The sequence below is a fragment of the Brassica oleracea genome, chromosome C8 (assembly GCF_000695525.1).
Source record: "Brassica oleracea var. oleracea cultivar TO1000 chromosome C8, BOL, whole genome shotgun sequence".
NCBI lineage: Eukaryota > Viridiplantae > Streptophyta > Magnoliopsida > Brassicales > Brassicaceae > Brassica > Brassica oleracea.
In genome coordinates this window covers 38,709,733-38,728,979 of record NC_027755.1, presented here as the reverse complement: position 1 = coordinate 38,728,979, position 19,247 = coordinate 38,709,733, and the positions used below count along the sequence as shown (strand labels likewise).

The window sequence follows — 19,247 nt, the reverse complement described above, 5'->3', positions numbered from 1 at the left end:
TGCGTACATAAGCAGGGACAAACAATTTTAAATACGTATATGTCGAATGTTACGCTGTAGAACACTCTTTCAATTCTTGTTGAGATTATGGGGTTGAAGTTTTTATTTTGCTTCTTCTTTTTTTCTTTTGTAACAAATCTTTGTTTTGCTTTTAATCTATATTTTTGGTGTAGAAAATAGAATTGAAAGAACTCACATATTACTCCTTTCGACACTACAAGCAGTATATTTGTTTTTCTTCTTCTTAGCGTCACGAATGTTTTAATACAGCGAAATTCGCATTTTTCATACGTTTATCACAATTATATCATTGCTATATCTATTTCATGTATTTATCAACGGCTGTAATACATGGAAGATGAGTCGCTATTCAAAGTTGACATTAACTTAAATCCGTTGTAAGAGCACTCGAGTACGTAGGTTTGACTCTTGGATAGTTAGATAGATAGACTCGTTCAAAAACAAATATTTCCCCCCGCTAAAATCAGAGCCGTGCCAACAATAACAGCTGCCCCAGGCGAAAATAATACTATCAAATAAAAACAAGTCCACCTCAAGCTTGAGTAATAGAATGAACGTTTGACGTCAAAAAAAAAAAAAAATAGAAACCTTTTAACGCCAAACATAAATTCACTTCATTAGTGATGTCTAATATATCAATGGCGTTCCCTACTCTATACTCTCTGTTGCTTGACCTAAACTTTGCGTTTTTCAGTTTAACCTTAAAACTTACTGACCCTGTTGTAGAGTTATAACTTATAAGGCTACGTTTTTTGATGATCCTATTAGTACTTCACTCACAAGGCGCATAGCTGCTTCTTTGGTGAATTTTCTTGCAAAGAGAAAGCACGGGACAGGTTTTGAGTCGGCTGTACACCATTCTGTTCGTGATTCAGACCCGTAATTGACATGGTTTATACTCTATTCCAAGAAAAAAACAACCAGTGATTACTCAAAGAATAAAGATCCATTTGATGTTAATCACAAATAAGAAACTATGTACCTTTATTTCTTGTATATCCTCAGGTCCGGAGTTTTCAAATGTGAAAGTGACGGGATGCCAAGACTTGGCTCCATGTTTTGTACCCGAGACGTTCCATACAGTGTACGTCAGTGTTCTTGGTTCCATTTCATTCTCTAGTCCACTCATCTGAAAAAAGAAACAGTGTATTACATAACTAAGAGCATATTTAACTTACGTCTATATTTGATTGATTGATTCTATTATAGCATTTAGACATCAGATTACCGTAAGCAATGTTTGGATATAGTGTTCATCGGGGATGCAATTGCGCAGGTTCTGTCTCTAAGTTCACATCAAACGGCAAAGGTTCAAACATCCATTTGACTGATAAAGAAAGAGGTTATGCTAATGTTGAAGTATCACTTACAAAAAACAGCTGTGCCTCTTGTGAACCAAAAGGTGGAGCTTTCTGCAAATTTAAAAGAGAAATCAGGATATAATCAGTTGTTCCTTGAGCAAAAAGGAATCAAGATTGGCATTAGAACAATAAAAGATACTCTGAGGTTTCACTTAATGGTGATTGCTACTCAATTAACCAAGCAGTTACTAAATTGAATCATCATAAAGCCTGATCTTTACCTTGCAAAATTTCTCAAAAGCTGAGAATACAATACCATCATTAACTATGAGCTCTGCATGACTTCTGATCACAGATATCCACTGAAATAGATGAGAACAAGAATTAGATAAACTGCAAAGGAACCCTTGTCCCACTCACCGTCAATTTAATTTTCAAGAAGAAACTAGGCTTCAATAGTCTTAGTAACAAATCAATTATGTAATGTTTATTTGAAAATCAAGTTAATGAAGCTACTTGTGACCCTTTTCGCCATTTCTCTTCAGGTATGACTGAAGACATATTCATACTGTACCGTCTCTCTTTAGTATTAATAAAACTGCAAATAGAGAGAAATCACAGTTACAACATCTAGAAATCTCCATAAAGTCAAGCGGTTCACTAACATAGTTACAAGCACTGAAAAATCTCCACACAGAAAAAAAAATGAGACTTGCAATTTACCTACCTATCCACAAAACTCCTCGGTGAAGAGATGAGATATTGGTATATATAACCAAAGTCATATAACGGAGCACAACTGCAAAACCGAATGTAAAAGCAGAGAGAAGAATGAGAAAAAATGGCATATCACACATATATGCAATAAGACATGGTCAGATATAAGAATAAGATCTAAAAGCGAATTTGCTCAGAGTGCGGGAAGACAAATGAGTATATGCATGTGTGTTTCGTGCGTCACAAGTCTGAAACTGGCTAACCAGCTACAGCCAGTTAATCATATGCAAAAATAAAGAAGCATTGGAGATATATCAAGGATTTGTTGAATAATAATGCTCAGAGAACAGTACCTGTCAGAGAGAAGAACAAATCTCTGGTTTGAGTGATCATCTATAGCAGTTGAAAGCAACAATCTCTCTGCTTCGATCATGCTGTATTCTCCCCATATAACCTATAACCATTACACCCTAAGTTTCAATTCATCCACTATAATCCTTAGGAACCGTGGGATATACTTAGATCAATAATCACAGTTAATTATGAACGAACTATTATGAATAACCGCAAATTAAACTCCTAGAATACTAAAAAACTGAAGAGAAATTTGATTGAGTCAAACATCCGTTTTAAGATTTCTTTACTAATGATGTGAATAAACATCCGTTTACAAAGCTTTAGACATGTATTAATCCTTTTTTTTTTACTAATTTACTGAGGTTTAAGTCATCGATGATAACATGAAACAAGACTCACGTTGATGCTATTGTTTAGCTGGCGGTTATAGAAATAATGTGATCTCGTGGTCTCTTCATTGAACACGAAACCAGGTTGTGAATGTATATAGACAGAGAAGTTCGCCTGATCAGCCCCCTGCGAGAAACCACCAGAAGCATACAATCTTGCAAACTTAGAAAACAGCCAGTGACAGGAGCTGACCAAAGACAGTCTAAGAGCAAAACCTTGAAGAATCTGTCCCACATAAAGTCAAGCGGGAGATCACGCCGAGTTAAGAAAAGGAAGGCGACCTTCGGACAGTCGCGGGGGTATTTACGAGGCGGTATATGAGACCCCGCGACGGAGAGCGGCTCCAACATTGTCACGGAATAGTACTGAAGGTGGATAGAGAGGAGGGAAAGAAGAGATAGCGCGACGTATAAAAAGATAACGAGCTTCCATGGGAGCCATACGACGCCGTGACGTGACACTGGATGCAGCTGCGACTTCCTCGTCATTGTGTCTAGAACTGTGATCACTAACCGTCGAGTGATTGTCCACGTCGTCGTTTTCGGATAGTTCACTCCACGTAACGTTTATACTTCAGAGACAGGATCAGTAAATTATTAGTCAACACCTAAATTTTTCCCTAAATGAGAAATAAATACGTAAAAGATTATCAAACTTTTTTAGAAAAAAATCAAACTGGGAATATGTCAGAAATGGTATAATATCTATACGATTTGACTTAAGGAGCGTTGTTAAAATAGTTAAATATCCTCCAGTTGAATTTTAATTACTATACAAGATGGTATTAGTATAGCAAACATGTACTAATTCTCGTTTTACCACTTCTAAAATATGGATAAAGTATTGTAATTGCTATTATAGAAACATATATTAGAATCTCTCGTCCATATATTATATCTATATTTGTACACTAGAGAGAAAATAACATTTAGTGTGATGGAAGATTAAGCTTAAGATGGAGACATAGTCTTCAAAATTTAAAAAAGAAGAACAAACGTGAACGGAGAGCAGAGAGTGAAAGGAAGGCCGGTTAATCGAGAGATTTATTGAGCACCGAGTTCGAGAAGTAGAGTGTGGCTAAGAGAATTTGAACCAGGTCCCGTGAATTGGATTGGACCTGGGCCAGACAATAACATTTCCGACAAGAGAACAATGAGAACCAGGAACAAAAGATGCATTATTTAGAACAAAAGAAAAGTTGGTAACGAACCAGGGCTGATGTATCGGTTCTTCAAGGCCCATTCCTCGCGCAGCGATGCAAATTTCTTAAACCGTGCACCTGCGGATTCCAAACACACAAAATACTTAGTATGACCATTTAACCACCACATCAAAAACTATGAGAGGGAATCAAAGGGTCACCTTCAAGCTCCACCATTGCCTTCTTGATCACAGGCTTGAACTTACCTGCATATTGAAATCAACTCGGAAATTTAATATCTAGATTTTGAATGTTTCTTAGCAAACTTTATTGGTTTAGTTCCATACCGTGTCTCCTCTCCACATCCATCAAGGCCGTGAGAGCAGTCCCACCCACAGTCCATTCTTCCACAGGTGCAGCCAAGTTCCCGACCTGCGCCAATAAGTTAACATATACATAAGAACTAGAGGGAAAACTGAATTTGAATGAAAATGGTGGAGTGCTAACCGAAGAGATCAGACCGGTTTTTCCACTGTTGAGGAGTACTCCAGCGCCATAACCAAGTGCATAACAATAGGTGGCATCAAAATTTGTAGGCAAACCGCATCTTCCTTCATACCTGTATATTCATGTACATGAAAACAATAACCAATGTATTATGCAGAGCTACATATAAAATTTGGTTGGTTCACTCAGGGAACAAAGTATGAGAAAGTACCCGAAGAAATGAGACTGCCTCATGAATTGTCTCTTGTATGAACCAGCTAGCTTTCTTTTCTCCAGTTCAGTTTCAACCATTTGAATAAGCATCTTCTCAGTCTCAATCTTTGCCACCTATCAAAATGAGGAACATAATATGTTAATAATTCATGAGAGACGAAGGTAATTGCATCTTGGTGGGAATTTAGTATGAGGAGACAAAACTATGATCAAAGAACCTGGACATTTCCGTGTGGGTCTCTCTCGAGCATCAGCTGTTCTTGAATCGCTTCAGGGAGAAGATCAAACAGCTTCAGGGATTGTTCGGTGAGCTTCTTCTTCCACAGTCCATTATCATCAACAACCTCATTTGCCAGAATTTCGTTTAGCTCAGCGATCAGCTCCTGGACCTGGGAAGTCAAGAATAAATAACGATCATCAGTTATATTAATTTTATTAAAAGTGGTAGTTATGGCACCTCAGGAATAAAATCGATCAAACCTTCTGGAATCAGTATAACACCGTAATTGTAACCAAGTTCAGTACGCTTGCAGATAACATCTACCATGTAATCTGTGACATTCTTCAGAGTCTGCTTCTGTGCAGACACCTACAAAAAGGTATTTCCAGATTAAACATGAGTAAATATAAGACTAATTTACTGAGGCTTACCAAAATGAACTTCATATGCAGTCTAGTTCTATCATTAGATTCAAAAACATCTTTGACTTTATTTGAAGTCAAACAATGCCATACCTCCTCTCCAATGATAATTATGTTTGGGTGCGTTTGTAAAGCACACTCAAGCGTAATGTGGGAAGCAGCACGACCCATAAGTCGTACAACTGCAATGAAAATGTGATAAAACGTTGATGGCATCAGTAAACAAGTCGAGCACAACAGAAATGATGTAACTTCAAGAAATTCTGTTTTATCCAATTACTTACAGTGATAGTACTTTCCAGTTGACCTTGCATCGATCATGACATTTCCAATCATTTCAGAGTAAATCTGCATAGCAATAGAGTGTAATTTTCTACCTTCAACATATTTCTTCTCATGAAACAAACACTCAGATTCTTGACGAGGAGTAGAGTCAACATCATACGATTTTTTATGTAACAGTAAGAGTAGAGAAAGCATTTTTTTAAGTTATCACAGAGGAAGGTCCAGACAACAATTGATCAAAAGAGAAGCTCACCTTGCAAGCTGTATCAAACCCAAAACTAGTAGGAACCTCTTTGCATTTCAAATCACCATCAATGGTCTTAGGGCACCCAATGACTCGGGTTTTCAAATTCTTACTCCTAATCAGACAACAAAAAAATTGAATATAATTTAAGCAACAAATAAAAAAAAGATTTTGCTCACATCGATTACCTGAAGTTTTCAGCAAGGAGGCAAGCATTGGTGTTGGAGTCATCTCCACCGATAACCACCAATCCATCCAAATCTAGCTTCTTTGCTGTTTCTTCAGCTTGTTTAAACTGCACATGTGTGCCAAAATAAAATTAACTACTGCATTCAGTTTGGAAGCACTAGCCCCTTAAAAACTACCAAAAAAAAAAATTCAACCTGCTCAGGCGTTTCAATCTTGTCTCTTCCACTGCAGATCATGTCAAACCCACCCTGTTGAAACCGAAAGAGAGTAATAAACACACAATGTAGCCAGCCACGAATTTATGATCCACTGTGAATCATCATAGTGTAATACTTGAACAAGGTCGAAAATGATGATCTACTTCTAAAATTCAATCAATCATAGAGAGATTAGAAAGGATCCATAAACTAAAGTTTCCAAGTACCTGGTTTTTGTAGGGCTGGTGGGCACAATGTCATCTCTGGACTAAGTAACTAGGCTCCAAACCAGTGCTGCTACAGGCACCTAACAGTCCAGAGATGACATTGTGCCCACCAGGTGCCTGACCTCCAGACAGAACAACACCGATCTTCAGCTTCTGTCCCGATGAAGCAGCACTCTGGTCTGGAACAACTGATACAGATGGCTGACCATATAGACCCGGAAACAACTTCGCAATCTCATCTGCAATCATATAAAAGCCAACACTAAATCCTCCAGAACTCTATAAACACACATATCCGTAAGAGGATCCTCACGTTCCTCGAAACCATACTTAAACCTAATCACAATCAACCTAATACAAGACCACACAGTTCCTCAGGTCAGGTCAAGCAAATCTATACACAATCATCAGAGAATCCTCAAGCTCCTCAAGACCATACTTAAACCAAATCACAACCAAACTAATACAAATCACAATCAAACTAATACAAGATCTTGAGTTGTACAAATCAATCAAAGCGATAAACAAACGCATCAGACCTGGAATCCCGGCGGCGGAGCTAGCGGGACCTTCGACGATTTTGAAAGCTCCTTTGAGCACAGAAGGCAAAGGAAGGGCGTTGTTGATCCGGCTCGACTGAACTTCACTGTACACCGAAGCGCGTCCTTTCGCCGGAGCGTTATCCGGAGATCCGGCGACGAGATCTCGATTAACGGCGAGTGTGGGAGCCATTGCTTTGGTTTTCACCTAACTGTCTCTTCGCTTGGTGTGAGTTTGTTCAAAGTCAAGCTTCGCTCTCTTTTATAGTAGTCAGCGTCGATGGAGTGGTGAAATGGGAGAAGATTAATCTTTGACCAAAGGGCTTGTTTAGTCAAAGATTAATTGACTCATCCTACAAGGCAAAGGGTGTTTTAGGGATTTTTGCGTAACGGCCCACTCTCGGATCATGTAATTTAAAAGGCCTAATATTTTACAGGCTTTGTAGGCTTCTGATATTTTACAGGCCTTGTGGGCCTTCTGGTTCGACATTAATACTTAATGCTTTTTTTAATAATAATTGTAACTTAAGAACTTTTTGTTAAGAAACTTTCATTTTGAGTGGTGAAATGAGAGTTTCTTAATCAAGGGTTCTTAAATTTTTTTTTTTTTAAGATAAAATTTATTTATTAAATAAAACATATTAGAAGATAACATTTAAAACATAGATTTCAAAAAAACATAAAAATAAAGATTAGTACAATAATCAAGAATAATTTGAAAAAAACATCTGAACTGAGTAGTTGGCTTCATCACGTCCAAATTTACGTCATATATGTTCTATCAAATCATCTTTCAGTTGTTGATGCATTTGTCTATCACGAATTCTAGTTCGAATACCCATCATATTGGCGATATTTGTAGGGATATCTGTAGAATATGTGAGATCCACATGTGAACTTCCGTTGTCTTCTCCATGTAGGAATTCTGAAACATCAAATTGAGTGTATCCATCTCATTCGTCTTCTATTATCATATTATGGAGTATGACACATGCTCTCATAATCTTTCCAATCTTGACTTTATCCCAAAAAAGTGATGGATTTTTAACAATGGCAAAGCGAGTTTGCAAGACTCCAAAAGCACGCTCGACATCTTTTCGGACAGCTTCTTGATGAGAGAAAGAGAAGTGTAGACTCTCTATCTGACGCGTGTCCCTTTAGGGACGGCTCTTGTATTGCTTAATTAAGCGATGCCTCTTACATTAACATTTAATTTTTTTTTCTTTTAATCACTATTAATCTAAGCACCACTTCTAAACAACCTCAATAATCATGGTCTAAGTCTTTGTGCTTTAATTTGCTAATAATTAAATATAATATTTTAAAATTGTTAGAATACTTCCAACAATGGTCTCTAAGAGGATTTTTTAAAATAAAAGAAAAAGAAAATAATTAGAAAAGAAAAAAAGAGAATGCACAAAAATTCTTAAATTAGAAGTTTATAGATATTCATTAGAACCTCATTAGCCCTGATCTTTTATGTTATATAAAAGTTGATTTTTTTAAAGAAAATAAACACTTTAATCAACTCACATTAGAATAATAACACCTTTTTTTTTGTTTAAAACCCCATTTGAATTTTGGAGTTCTCCCTGATAAGGGTGCTCTTACACATCTCGTAAAGTAACCTATTATCAGTTCTGTATAAACCATTTGAATCCATTATTATAAACAAGAAAAATATATAAAACCAAAATAACACAGTCATCCATTGTAAACAAGAAAAATATATAAAACCAAAATAACACACTCATCCATTGTAAACAAGAAAAATATATAAAACCGAAATAAATGTACACAAAAGACTTTTATCTTTTTTATTTTTTTTGTCAACTCAAAAGAATTTTTTTATCTTATGTGAAAATAAAATGGGAGATAAGGCCCAAACTCCTCCTACTAACAAAAAAATTAAAAAAAAAAAGAGTGGTATGTGAGGGAATTTTGTGTGTGTAAATGTTCAGATTTATAAAAAATGAATATTAATGTTACAATTATTAATGCGCAGCGCAAGGGTAGTTTTTTGTTCAATGGAGAACGTAAAAGAATGATGCATGTACTATGTAGACAATAATTGACGTCTTAAAGAAACTAAAGTTATAAAGGGAATTGACTGTGGACAAAACTAATAAGAGGACTATATAGGTTACAATTATATATAGCATTACGTAGTGTAAAGGGTACTTTTATTACTTGTAACAAAAGTTATTTATTACATGCACATATACGGCAGTACGTGTATATTACAGCTTTTACTCTCGCTTTTTTCGAAACTGTGCAATGTGTACTCAATATCGTGGCGTACCAGGATTATAATTGTCAATTGTGTTATACTAGATATTAGCAAATATGTGTCGTTAATTAGCAATACAGCGACATCCACTTCCTGTTTATTTTTCCTTTTTTTGGTAAAACATCCATTTCCTCTTCCTCTCCCTCTTCCTCTTCTTATTTTCATTGCAAAGACGATCAATATTATAAAATGTATTTTTAAGTCTCTGAAATTTTTTCCCCTAACTAGTGTTCCATATTCGTTATATAACAAGTGACAACCATACAGTACATACTCTACTAAATAGGTTATTTGTATGTGCATAAACACGATTTTATGACATATATACACAGTTCAAATCGAACAAACCCGTAAATTAATTAAGCTTGATAATTTATTTGTCAAAAGAAAATGTTGATAGTTAAAGATGATAGTTTCTACGTACTTTTATCACACATTTAGTTTATTAATTTTTTAAATGTCAATGTGTAGACAGATCCACTTTATGAATCTATAATTAGTAATTCGGCCGACTTGCTTGTTCTACGTTTCCATTTAAAAAAAAATTATAAATCACTAGCACACGGATTCGTGCATCACTGTTCATACGACGACGCACCCATGCGTAGACACACATTGCACAGAATAGGAACAAAAGAATCACGTACAATGAATTTGATTATGATGGAATTAGTGTATATATTCTAACAAAACAAAATTAGTGTGATATCTAAATACAAAAGCATTAGTGCATTTAAAACAAAAAGAAAGAAATATGTAAGTTAAGCCCATAAGTTATTATTAGTTGTACCAAACAATCAATTAGGACATGTAACAACAAGAAGACGTAACCGGGCCTCGTAGTCTGGTGGTAAAGGAACCTCGGCTGAGGTGCCCGCCACCCGAGTTCGAGCCCCGGCCACGAGGGGTATTTACATGGGCTGCCTCTCGCCCTCCAGACCACTTCGCGTAACCAGGGGCCCTTAAGTGGACGCTTAAAAATCCTGTAATGGCTTGGGCTTAGGCCCGGTGGACTAGTCGATCACGCAAAGTGGTCGGATACTGGATTATCAAAAAACAACAAGAAGACGTCTCGAACTAAAGAGTCTCAACATCTCCTCAATTAATGTGTTTCCTTTTATAAAATTTGTTTAGAACTTCTAGAAATATTCCCTTAGCTGTAAATGCAGTACTGCAACTTCTTCTTTCTGTAAAAGGTTAATACTCCATGTAAGAAAATAACCATTTAAAATGTAAACGAATAATTAGATGATCTCACATCACCACCTTTTAACTTCGTTGGTTAATTTCTTGAAAAGAAAATCATCATCATATTTTACACCAAAAAAAAGATCATCATTGTTGTCATGTGTTTGATGATACTGACTTACGAAACTCGATTATAATAATAAAATAACATGATATAGGCTTTTAGATTTTATATGAGTTACTAGTTTTTTCACGCTTCGTCATCATGTATATCAATAACCTCGCTAAGATCATCAGTTCACCACCAAATAAAAAGTAGCCAACTCAAGTCTCTTTTCTCAATTTGTGTTGTCAAATTTGTCATAAAGTATTAATTCTCATTACTTAATACATATAAGTATTATAATTTGCTACAATTCATCAACTATTGAACTTGTAATTGAATAATAACATTTTGTGTTAACTTTTTTTTACGACGACGTCTGAATTGTTATGTAGTCTTGGGGGGCATCATTAGAAAAGCAAAAGAGAAAGTACTATCACTTCAAACTTCTTTTCATTTTTCTACTTCTTAGTGAGTTTGGGAATATTCTATAACTTCGATTAATATGAATGAATGTATCAATACTTTGTATGCTTTTCAGCCTTTTCTTACTAAACATCTGATCAAAGATCTTTATTGATTTGTTAGAAATATGGAGGAATATTTTTCCCTATTATGGAGGAATCCGAAGATAACTTATTGTAAGTAGGTCGCGAATGGCAACTGATATTATTGCAGAAACAATCTCATAAATGATCAAGTTACAAAAAAAATGTATTACCAAGCTTATATACGTTATTCCCAAAATTTACCAAGTCTATTTGTAATCCAAGAGGGCCAAAATCATTAAATTTAAAGCATTCATAAACATATACAAATTTAAAGCTTATAGCGTTATCCTTTTCTCATGTATAAACATATTAATCTATTTACCAACATCCATACCGAAAAAGTAATCAGTCGATTTATGAGGCCGGTAATTGATTTAGAATAGCGGGTTTTCAGCTTTTCTTGTATAAGACCATCTCCAATGGTACACCAAAAACCTTACAAAATGACTCTTGAAAGTAAACTAGATAATTAATTCAAATTCTTTCTATATAGTTTGTTTGTTAAAGGGAATTGGTAGTTTCGAAATTGTCATTCATATCCCTTCTTTTGCATATAATGACTCCCCGAAGGGGCTAAGCACCAGATAAAAAGTATTCGAGTGCTTCTCTGATTTGTAACAACCCATACACAATTATTCATATAAAATAAAAGCAAAAGAAAAAGCCAATATAATCGCAGAGAATAAGAGATCGAAATGGAAAACACCAAATTTATCCCACCAATTATGTTGCGCACACACACACCATCGTATACAACTTCCACAACCTCCTTTCTTTTCTAGTAAGGAAAAAAAACAAATTTATATCTACTAACTTTATTTAAATGGCACAATTATATAATATAATATAATATTTTTTAAAGATCTTTGATTTACTATCTGCGCCTATAAATAGCGATCCTCCCTCAACTCCTATAACTCACATTTGACAACTAACATCATCAACAACATTAAGTTGCCAGTTTAAAGCGATTCATAAGTTTACATAGAGAGGGTCTAGAGTAATGGAGAAAAACATTAAGTTTCCTGTTGTAGACTTGTCTAAGCTAAATGGTGAAGAGAGAGACCAAACCATGGCTTTGGTCGACGATGCTTGTCAAAACTGGGGCTTCTTTGAGGTTATTGTCTCTCTTCTCTTGTTTTTCCTTTTTCCCTTTTTGCTAGTGTCTGAAATATAATAAAAATCTTGAAAGATTAATTATATTCGTTTTCATTTGTTATGAAAAGAAGAAATATTAGATACCTAGGTTCAAAAACTCAAATTACTTCCCATCATTTATTTTTAAATGGGTTATTATAATTCTTAAAATCTGTAATTTCAGCTGCTAAACCATGGAATACCATATGATCTTATGGACAATATTGAGAGGATGACAAAGGAACACTACAAAAAATTTATGGAACAAAAGTTCAAAGAAATGCTTCGTTCCAAAAATTTAGATACTCTGGAGACTGAAGTTGAGAATGTTGATTGGGAAAGTACTTTCTTCCTTCACCATCTTCCTCAGACTAATCTCTACGACATCCCCGATATGTCAGATGAATACCGGTACACAAAAAAAAAAGATTCAGCCCTAAAACACATATCACAATATTATAACAAAAAACTATTGATTTGCTTTTATGCCTCTTGAAAACAGAGCGGCCATGAAGGACTTTGGGAAGAGGCTAGAGAACCTAGCGGAAGAACTGTTGGATTTGTTGTGTGAGAATCTAGGGTTGGAGAAAGGGTACTTGAAGAAGGTGTTTAGTGGGACAAAGGGTCCAACTTTTGGGACAAAGGTTAGCAACTATCCACCATGTCCTAAACCGGAGATGATCAAAGGGCTTAGGGCTCACACGGATGCAGGAGGCCTCATATTGCTATTTCAAGACGATAAGGTCAGTGGTCTTCAGCTTCTCAAAGATGGTGTTTGGGTTGATGTCCCTCCTCTCAAACACTCCATTGTCATCAATCTTGGTGACCAACTTGAGGTACAATTATAACCCGGTTAATGATACTAAGGGAGGAATTATAATTGGTTTAGGTTAACCAGAATCTTTTTCATTAAAATGTGACTATAGGTGATAACCAACGGGAAGTACAAGAGCATAATGCACCGTGTGATGACACAAAAAGAAGGAAACAGGATGTCTATAGCGTCGTTCTACAACCCTGGAAGTGATGCGGAGATCTCTCCCGCACCATCTCTAGTGGAGAAAGACTCTGATGAATATCCGAGTTTTGTGTTTGATGACTACATGAAGCTATATGCTGGAGTCAAGTTTCAGCCCAAGGAGCCACGTTTTGAGGCGATGAAGAATGTTGCAGCAACCACGGATTTGAACCCGGTGGCCACAGTCGAGACGTTCTAAATGGATGTGGGATTCTTCTATGAAGGCAAGAAAGATGGGGTTTGATATGTGTGTGGTGGGTAATAATGTAAAATAAGTATTGAAGTTAATGTTATAGTAGAATCAAGAACTAAGTTGTGATCACTTATGAATCTAGTGTGGTTAAGTGTGGGAGTGTTTATGCAATAATTGTATTGGAAATATGAATTTTAAAGATTATACTACAAGTTCGTAACATTTGAGATATGAATACTTGAAAAAAACTCGAATGTTTACAAAAGTAACAAACTCCTCACACATGCATAATTGAAATCATCAACAGATTTGGGCTTATGTATATTGGATCAAAGGCCCAAAATATTTTAAAATTGTATTAGGAGGATGCTAGGGCATCACTCTGTATCCTACTATAAATACTCCTCTAGAGCTGAGATTTCTAATACAGCACGGGTTACAGTCGATGAATCATTAGAGTTTTTCTCTTTCTACACAGTAGTACAGTACACATCTCGTTTTGTTCGGTTGATTTTTTATTTTGAAATTCATTTTTGGGAAATAAAAAGAAAACCTCGTGGTTCTTAGAATCGGGCAAGAGAGAGTACGGTGTCTCTGAGTCCTTGAATGAATCTTGGCGAGGGAAATAGATTTGGCCGTGATATATCGTTTCAGTCGTCCTTTTTATTGGTTGACGATCTGATTGTTGCTCGTCCACATTCTGTCTTTTTTAAAAAGAAATATTCTTCAGAATCATTATTTTTAATGATTTAAATTACGAATCAGAAATTGCTAATGATGAACTTCAAATTAATTATTTCTTCACTATGATCCGACTGGGTAACTAGATATCCCTGTGGACAATAATCTGATTCAATTTTTTCTCAACATAACTTGATCTTTTAGGACAAATATGCTGAGCTATGTAACTTTATAAATAATCGACAAAATTTTGATAGAAATAAAATTATAATCAGGAACAGTGACAGAAGAAAGTAATCATCTTAAAATGTTTAATCTGCGGTGATATGTGCAAGTGCAATGTAAAAGATGAAATGAAACAATATTTTGAACTTTTGCTATATTAAGAAATTATATAAAGTTCTTAAAAATTGGTGGACTTGTTAGTTTCAAGAAATCCTAGCGCTTAAAAATCTGGACGTGAAGGTGATGTCCTCAGAGCAATACGATGTCGCAGCGTTCGTTGTTGTTAAACTTGGGGTTTTAATAATGTAAACAATGTTGAAGATTGGACTGGACATCAACACTCGTAACGCTCTTGTATGGGCTTTTCATCGGTTGAATGAAACTGTTAGTCTAAAATAAATTGGTGTTTATCATACCAGAATTAGTTTTATGCAATTCAATCGGGGATCGTATTAAAATATGAAAGAGCCCACTAAATTTTATTCTTTTCACAAACTGTAACGGCCCATATAATTTTACATGAAGATTGAAGAGTATTTGAGAGCAAAAATATTAAATTATGTTCTATAATAATACTTTCGAACATATATGTATTAAATAAATATAGCAAATTATATATGATATATATATATATATATATATATATAATTTTACGTAAATAAGAATTGGCCTCTAATTCGTAGACAAATAATAATGATCTTACCGTCAGTAATAATGGCTTAAGGTTTATAACATTTCGCAAAGTTTAGACAAAAATCAAGCTAATACGCAGACACACAGAACAAGTCAAAGACGTTGTGTTTACCATTTTAGTCCAAATTATTAGCATAGTATATAAAAGTTAAAAACTCTCAGGCACGCCTCCTCCTCAGTCAGTCGTGATGACTGATGGCATCTTTTTCCTCTTACATATTTTAATAATTATAAGTATAAAAAATCACATCAATATGACTAGACATTTTTCACTGACAGCATATGTTTCAACGACAAGTAAAAGAAAAAATTCAACAATACTTCAATAATCTAAACCATGTTAACTAGATACGTAGTTCGTACTAATACTCCATCTGTTTCAATGGGATGGTAGACTTTTTTTCTCTCTTCTCTCTGGGATTCCGAGAGATTAAGAATTGTGGGGGTCCCCTCGACGGTGGAAAAATCTGATTCCGGTATACGGTGGTCCTCTCGACGGCGTGTAGCCGGCTCTTGCTTCTGGTGGTTTCGCGCTTCTTCTGGCGGAACTATCCGACTTTCGTTTCTATGGTGATGAAGCTCTGACGGCGTCTGTGTGCTCTATCTTGAGCCGGTTCGTTCGTCTGCGGTGGTGCTCGCCGGTTATAGTATCTATTGTTTGGGTTGTGTGACCGAGGTGTGACGAGTTCATGGTGTGTGAGGACCTGAGATTGGATGAGCCCTCGATTTCAGTTTTCGATTGAGCTCTCCATAACGTTCGATTGAAGAAATTGTTTCCATTAACCTTCCAATACAGTAGTTGGAGGTGGTTGTGGTGATTATGTTAAGGTCCTTAGCGTTGGCGTTCTGTTCCCGGCGTGTTCCGGCGAAGTTTGCGGTTGTTTTCCGTCTTCGGGTTGTGCTCTGTGCCGGTGTTTGTTTGTGTGACGCGTGTCTCGCCTAGATGTTTCTGGCTGACACGTGTCTTCTCGTTTCTTTAAAAGCAACACGCGTTTCGTTGGCGTGTTTTCTTGTCGGTTCGTCCGACTTTGTTATTTTGGGCCTGAGGCCGTGTGTAATTTGTCTTTGTTTTGGTCCGTTTGGTCTGTTTCGTTGGGTCATGGTGTTTGTTTTTTGGTGTTTGGACTTGGTTCGTTTATTAAAATAATATTTAGATGGAAAAAAAAAAAAAGATACGTAGTTCGTACTAAACCATACAAGTTACAGCAAATTGATTATTGTTGTAAATGAATTATACAAATATAATTTAATATATTTTGATCAGTTCAAACAAAAGTAATTCTTTCTTTACGGGGAAATATGTGAGGAAAGTATTACACTGATACCAAAGCCATTCTTTCTGTCTCCACTTTCGCTATTTATTCGTGCTACCCGATGTTTCAATATCCGTATTTCTAGGATTTAGTTCCCTCGTTTTGTCTGAAAAAGAAAGTTAAATCATGGAAGTTAAAAACCAAACCGAGAGCTTTTGGTCTGGTGGTAATGTAACTCTAGCTGGAATATCCGCCCTGGGTTCGAGTCGCCTTAGCCACTTTCCCGCCTATAACTGTGCGAGTCCGGATGGAAAGCTTCGTGTAAATTAGTCTGTGGCTTACCACCTGGGATTTCCCACGGTTATCAAATAAATAAATAAAAAAGTTAAAAACCATAACCATTGACACTAGATAAAGGGTCAACACATATCAGAGCCATGATTACCTAACCAAATACAGATGTTTAAGTTTAAATTAGAATGAAAAATGTAACCTAATAAGCTGGTATCGGTTGGACCGGAATTAGGTTTGAATATAGTGCCGTCGTTTGAACTTTGAAGAAAATGGTAGTGGGGTTCATATTTGACTTTCATCAAAAATGTCTACTCAAAGTTCTAAGAAATTTATCTCTGTATATTCCTTTTTATATCCAATAAAAGAACCTGAAAAACCATACAAATCTACTTCATACTCTGTGTGAATCAAATGGATATTGGAACTATACTAAAACAAGTATTACCATCTAGTAACGGAGAAGTGAGAAATCTAACTCAGTTGACATGTTTAGAATGATAGTTCTGAAATGATTATTCTTTTATATTCCATTTATCAGCTTACAAATATAAGTTCAGAGTTCATACTTACTTTTAACTTTAGACTTTACGCTTTGATGAAAGGGAAAAAAAAGTTGTCCAAAAGAAAAAAATGAAAGGAATCAGATTGAATGACCCGCAAAGGGCAATAATGTACAGACAAATATTGTGACAACAACAATACATGGGCAGCATCAAAATGGCTGTGGTGGTCGGCAGCACAAAAAATATTGTTGGACCCGAAATAATTATAATATAGTTTTGTAGATTTTTAGACGAGTACACTTTTATAAAATCAATATTCCAGTAAAAGCCACTATCACTATAGATAATTCATTTACATATGTCTAGGTAGTATCTAGGAAGTAACAATTCTACTTTGTATTCTGTTCACTAAAAGACTCCATAATTTAATCTTTGGCGGTATCAGTTTATATATTTGTGGTCACAATTAGTGAGTGGTATACATACAAACGTATTAAATACGTGCAACTAATACTAACATTTTTGATGTAATCAAGATGTTATAATACAATGATACTTTTGTCGCATTATATACTATAGTTAATGCAACACATGAAAACTTTCGGTAATCTAACATGTTTGTCCTAGAAAAGAGAATAAACAGAAGAAAAAAACATTTCTACTTTTCTTTTTTTTTTCTCAGTAAAATTTTCTTATCCCCAAACACCAAAAACTTTCTCACCAATGAAACTCACAAATCTCCTGACTGAACCCTTCTCCTCCTCCTCCGCCGCCCCCTCTTCACAGGCCTTCCCGGTCTGTAACTCCGCCGTAGATTCCAAACTGTCGTTGCAACTACAAGCACCATCAACCAACTCGCTTGAACTCGAACTTGTGATGGATTCGTCACTGAGTCGACTCGGAACCTCTGAATCGTTCGGACCAAAGCTAGGACTGGCAAGAGCTGAAGACTTCCCTGAACGCTTTCTACGGTCTTTCTTTCCAGTTATGTTCTTCTTCTTTTTCGTTTGTTTCTTCTTCTCTAAGCTGTCTTCGAATGCGTCGATGATTTCATGAATCAGCTGGCGACTAGGTGAAGAGTCCCATCTGACCCAGTAACTCGTGTAGCAGCTGAAACAGTCGCAGTGGAAGAGAGGCGAGTGGTTGTCGGAATGAGATACTATGCGGGGTTTGGTTTTATTCACGCGAGAGGTAAAGTTTCGTTCGCCGGAGTAAGAGGCGGTTGATATGAGATAGGCCAAGACTTCACGGTCTTGGGGAGAGAGCACTGCCGCTAGTGAATATATAGCAACGGGTAGGAGAGAATGAAGTTGGTTGTCGGATTTTATCTGCGGCGACGGGTGTACTGTTCCTTTCTTGTAGAGCTTCTTCATTGCGTCGTATAGAAGAGAGAGAGAGAGCTTGACTTTATTGATTACGGTGTTATAATTGAGACTTTAAATACCGAAAGGGTCATTAGGTTTTTTGTTCGTTTCATATTTTTATTGTTTTGTGATTTACTACACGGAACTAGGCTTGATACAAATCAAACTTGGTAGAAAGTATTAAATGCTCTCATTAAGATGTTTAATGTGGTACTAAGTGACTGGTCCGCTCATAAAAAAAATCTTCAAATTTTAGAAGAAGCTAATGTTGTTTAATTTTAGAGTTTTCATATTTTATATTTGGAAAGTCGTATTTTAAACTCTGAAAGTGTCACAATTTCGCACTTTAAACATTGTAGTTTTTTTCACTAACACTTTAAACTCTGAAAGTGACATTTTTATCTTAACAAACCTCCAATAAATGTTCTTCAAGTCAAGTATGTGAACCGCACTACTCATTTCATGAAAACGTGTCAGTTTATTTTTCTTTTTCAAATAAAAAATAATAAAATACTAAAAAAATTAAAAAATTTGGAAAAATAAAAAAAATAGAAAATTTCAAAATTAAAATAAAACAAAATATTTTTAAAATATGTTAATTTTAAATAAAATAAAAATTTATCATTTTTCTTTTCTATATGTTAGGTTTTGGTGTGAGTGGAACTTTTTAGATAAGTAACATATATTTTAAATCTCTAAAGTTTGATTAGTAATTTATTTAATTTTAAAGTTATTTACTATATTTAAGAGCTTCACTGATAAATATTATTCTAATAAATAACAC

At 35.5% G+C, this 19,247-nt stretch overlaps 3 protein-coding genes and 1 pseudogene across 3 annotated transcripts; 1 reads left to right on the top strand and 3 right to left on the bottom strand.

Annotated features, from left to right (window-relative positions):
- Positions 1-446: 446 nt before the first annotated feature.
- LOC106307730 lies at positions 447-3,352 on the bottom strand. The gene is made up of 10 exons (XM_013744764.1): positions 3,002-3,352; positions 2,796-2,912; positions 2,393-2,493; positions 2,050-2,121; positions 1,839-1,920; positions 1,604-1,684; positions 1,392-1,433; positions 1,250-1,306; positions 1,004-1,150; positions 447-921 (listed from the first exon to the last, which is right to left on the bottom strand). Exons 1-10 carry the CDS (start codon positions 3,272-3,274, stop codon positions 757-759), a joined length of 1,137 nt encoding a protein of 378 aa, XP_013600218.1. The 5' UTR covers positions 3,275-3,352; the 3' UTR covers positions 447-756.
- A 289-nt stretch (positions 3,353-3,641) lies between these two features.
- LOC106307729 lies at positions 3,642-7,269 on the bottom strand (annotated as a pseudogene).
- Positions 7,270-12,011: 4,742 nt separating this feature from the next.
- Positions 12,012-13,642, top strand: LOC106309653 (1-aminocyclopropane-1-carboxylate oxidase 3-like). Its single transcript, XM_013746731.1, has 4 exons — positions 12,012-12,219; positions 12,424-12,650; positions 12,742-13,075; positions 13,166-13,642. The coding sequence occupies exons 1-4, from the start codon at positions 12,106-12,108 to the stop codon at positions 13,454-13,456; spliced, it is 966 nt and encodes a 321-aa protein (XP_013602185.1). The 5' UTR covers positions 12,012-12,105; the 3' UTR covers positions 13,457-13,642.
- Positions 13,643-17,546: 3,904 nt separating this feature from the next.
- Positions 17,547-18,623, bottom strand: LOC106310012. Its single transcript, XM_013747205.1, has one exon. The coding sequence runs from the start codon at positions 18,470-18,472 to the stop codon at positions 17,792-17,794; it is 681 nt and encodes a 226-aa protein (XP_013602659.1). The 5' UTR covers positions 18,473-18,623; the 3' UTR covers positions 17,547-17,791.
- Positions 18,624-19,247: the final 624 nt, after the last annotated feature.

Bases quoted from the DNA above. Each gene is read 5' to 3' on its own strand.
- LOC106307730 (XM_013744764.1), bottom strand. From the start codon at position 3,274: ATGACGAGGAAGTCGCAGCTGCATCCAGTGTCACGTCACGGCGTCGTA. The intron at 2,494-2,795 runs GTGAGTCTTGTT...TAATGGTTATAG, and splicing joins AGCTAAACAATAGCATCAAC to GTTATATGGGGAGAATACAG. The intron at 1,434-1,603 runs GTAAAGATCAGG...TTAAATTTGCAG, and splicing joins CTTTTGAGAAATTTTGCAAG to AAAGCTCCACCTTTTGGTTC.
- LOC106309653 (XM_013746731.1), top strand. From the start codon at position 12,106: ATGGAGAAAAACATTAAGTTTCCTGTTGTAGACTTGTCTAAGCTAAAT. The intron at 12,220-12,423 runs GTTATTGTCTCT...CTGTAATTTCAG, and splicing joins AAAACTGGGGCTTCTTTGAG to CTGCTAAACCATGGAATACC. The intron at 12,651-12,741 runs GTACACAAAAAA...TCTTGAAAACAG, and splicing joins GATATGTCAGATGAATACCG to AGCGGCCATGAAGGACTTTG.
- LOC106310012 (XM_013747205.1), bottom strand. From the start codon at position 18,472: ATGAAGAAGCTCTACAAGAAAGGAACAGTACACCCGTCGCCGCAGATA.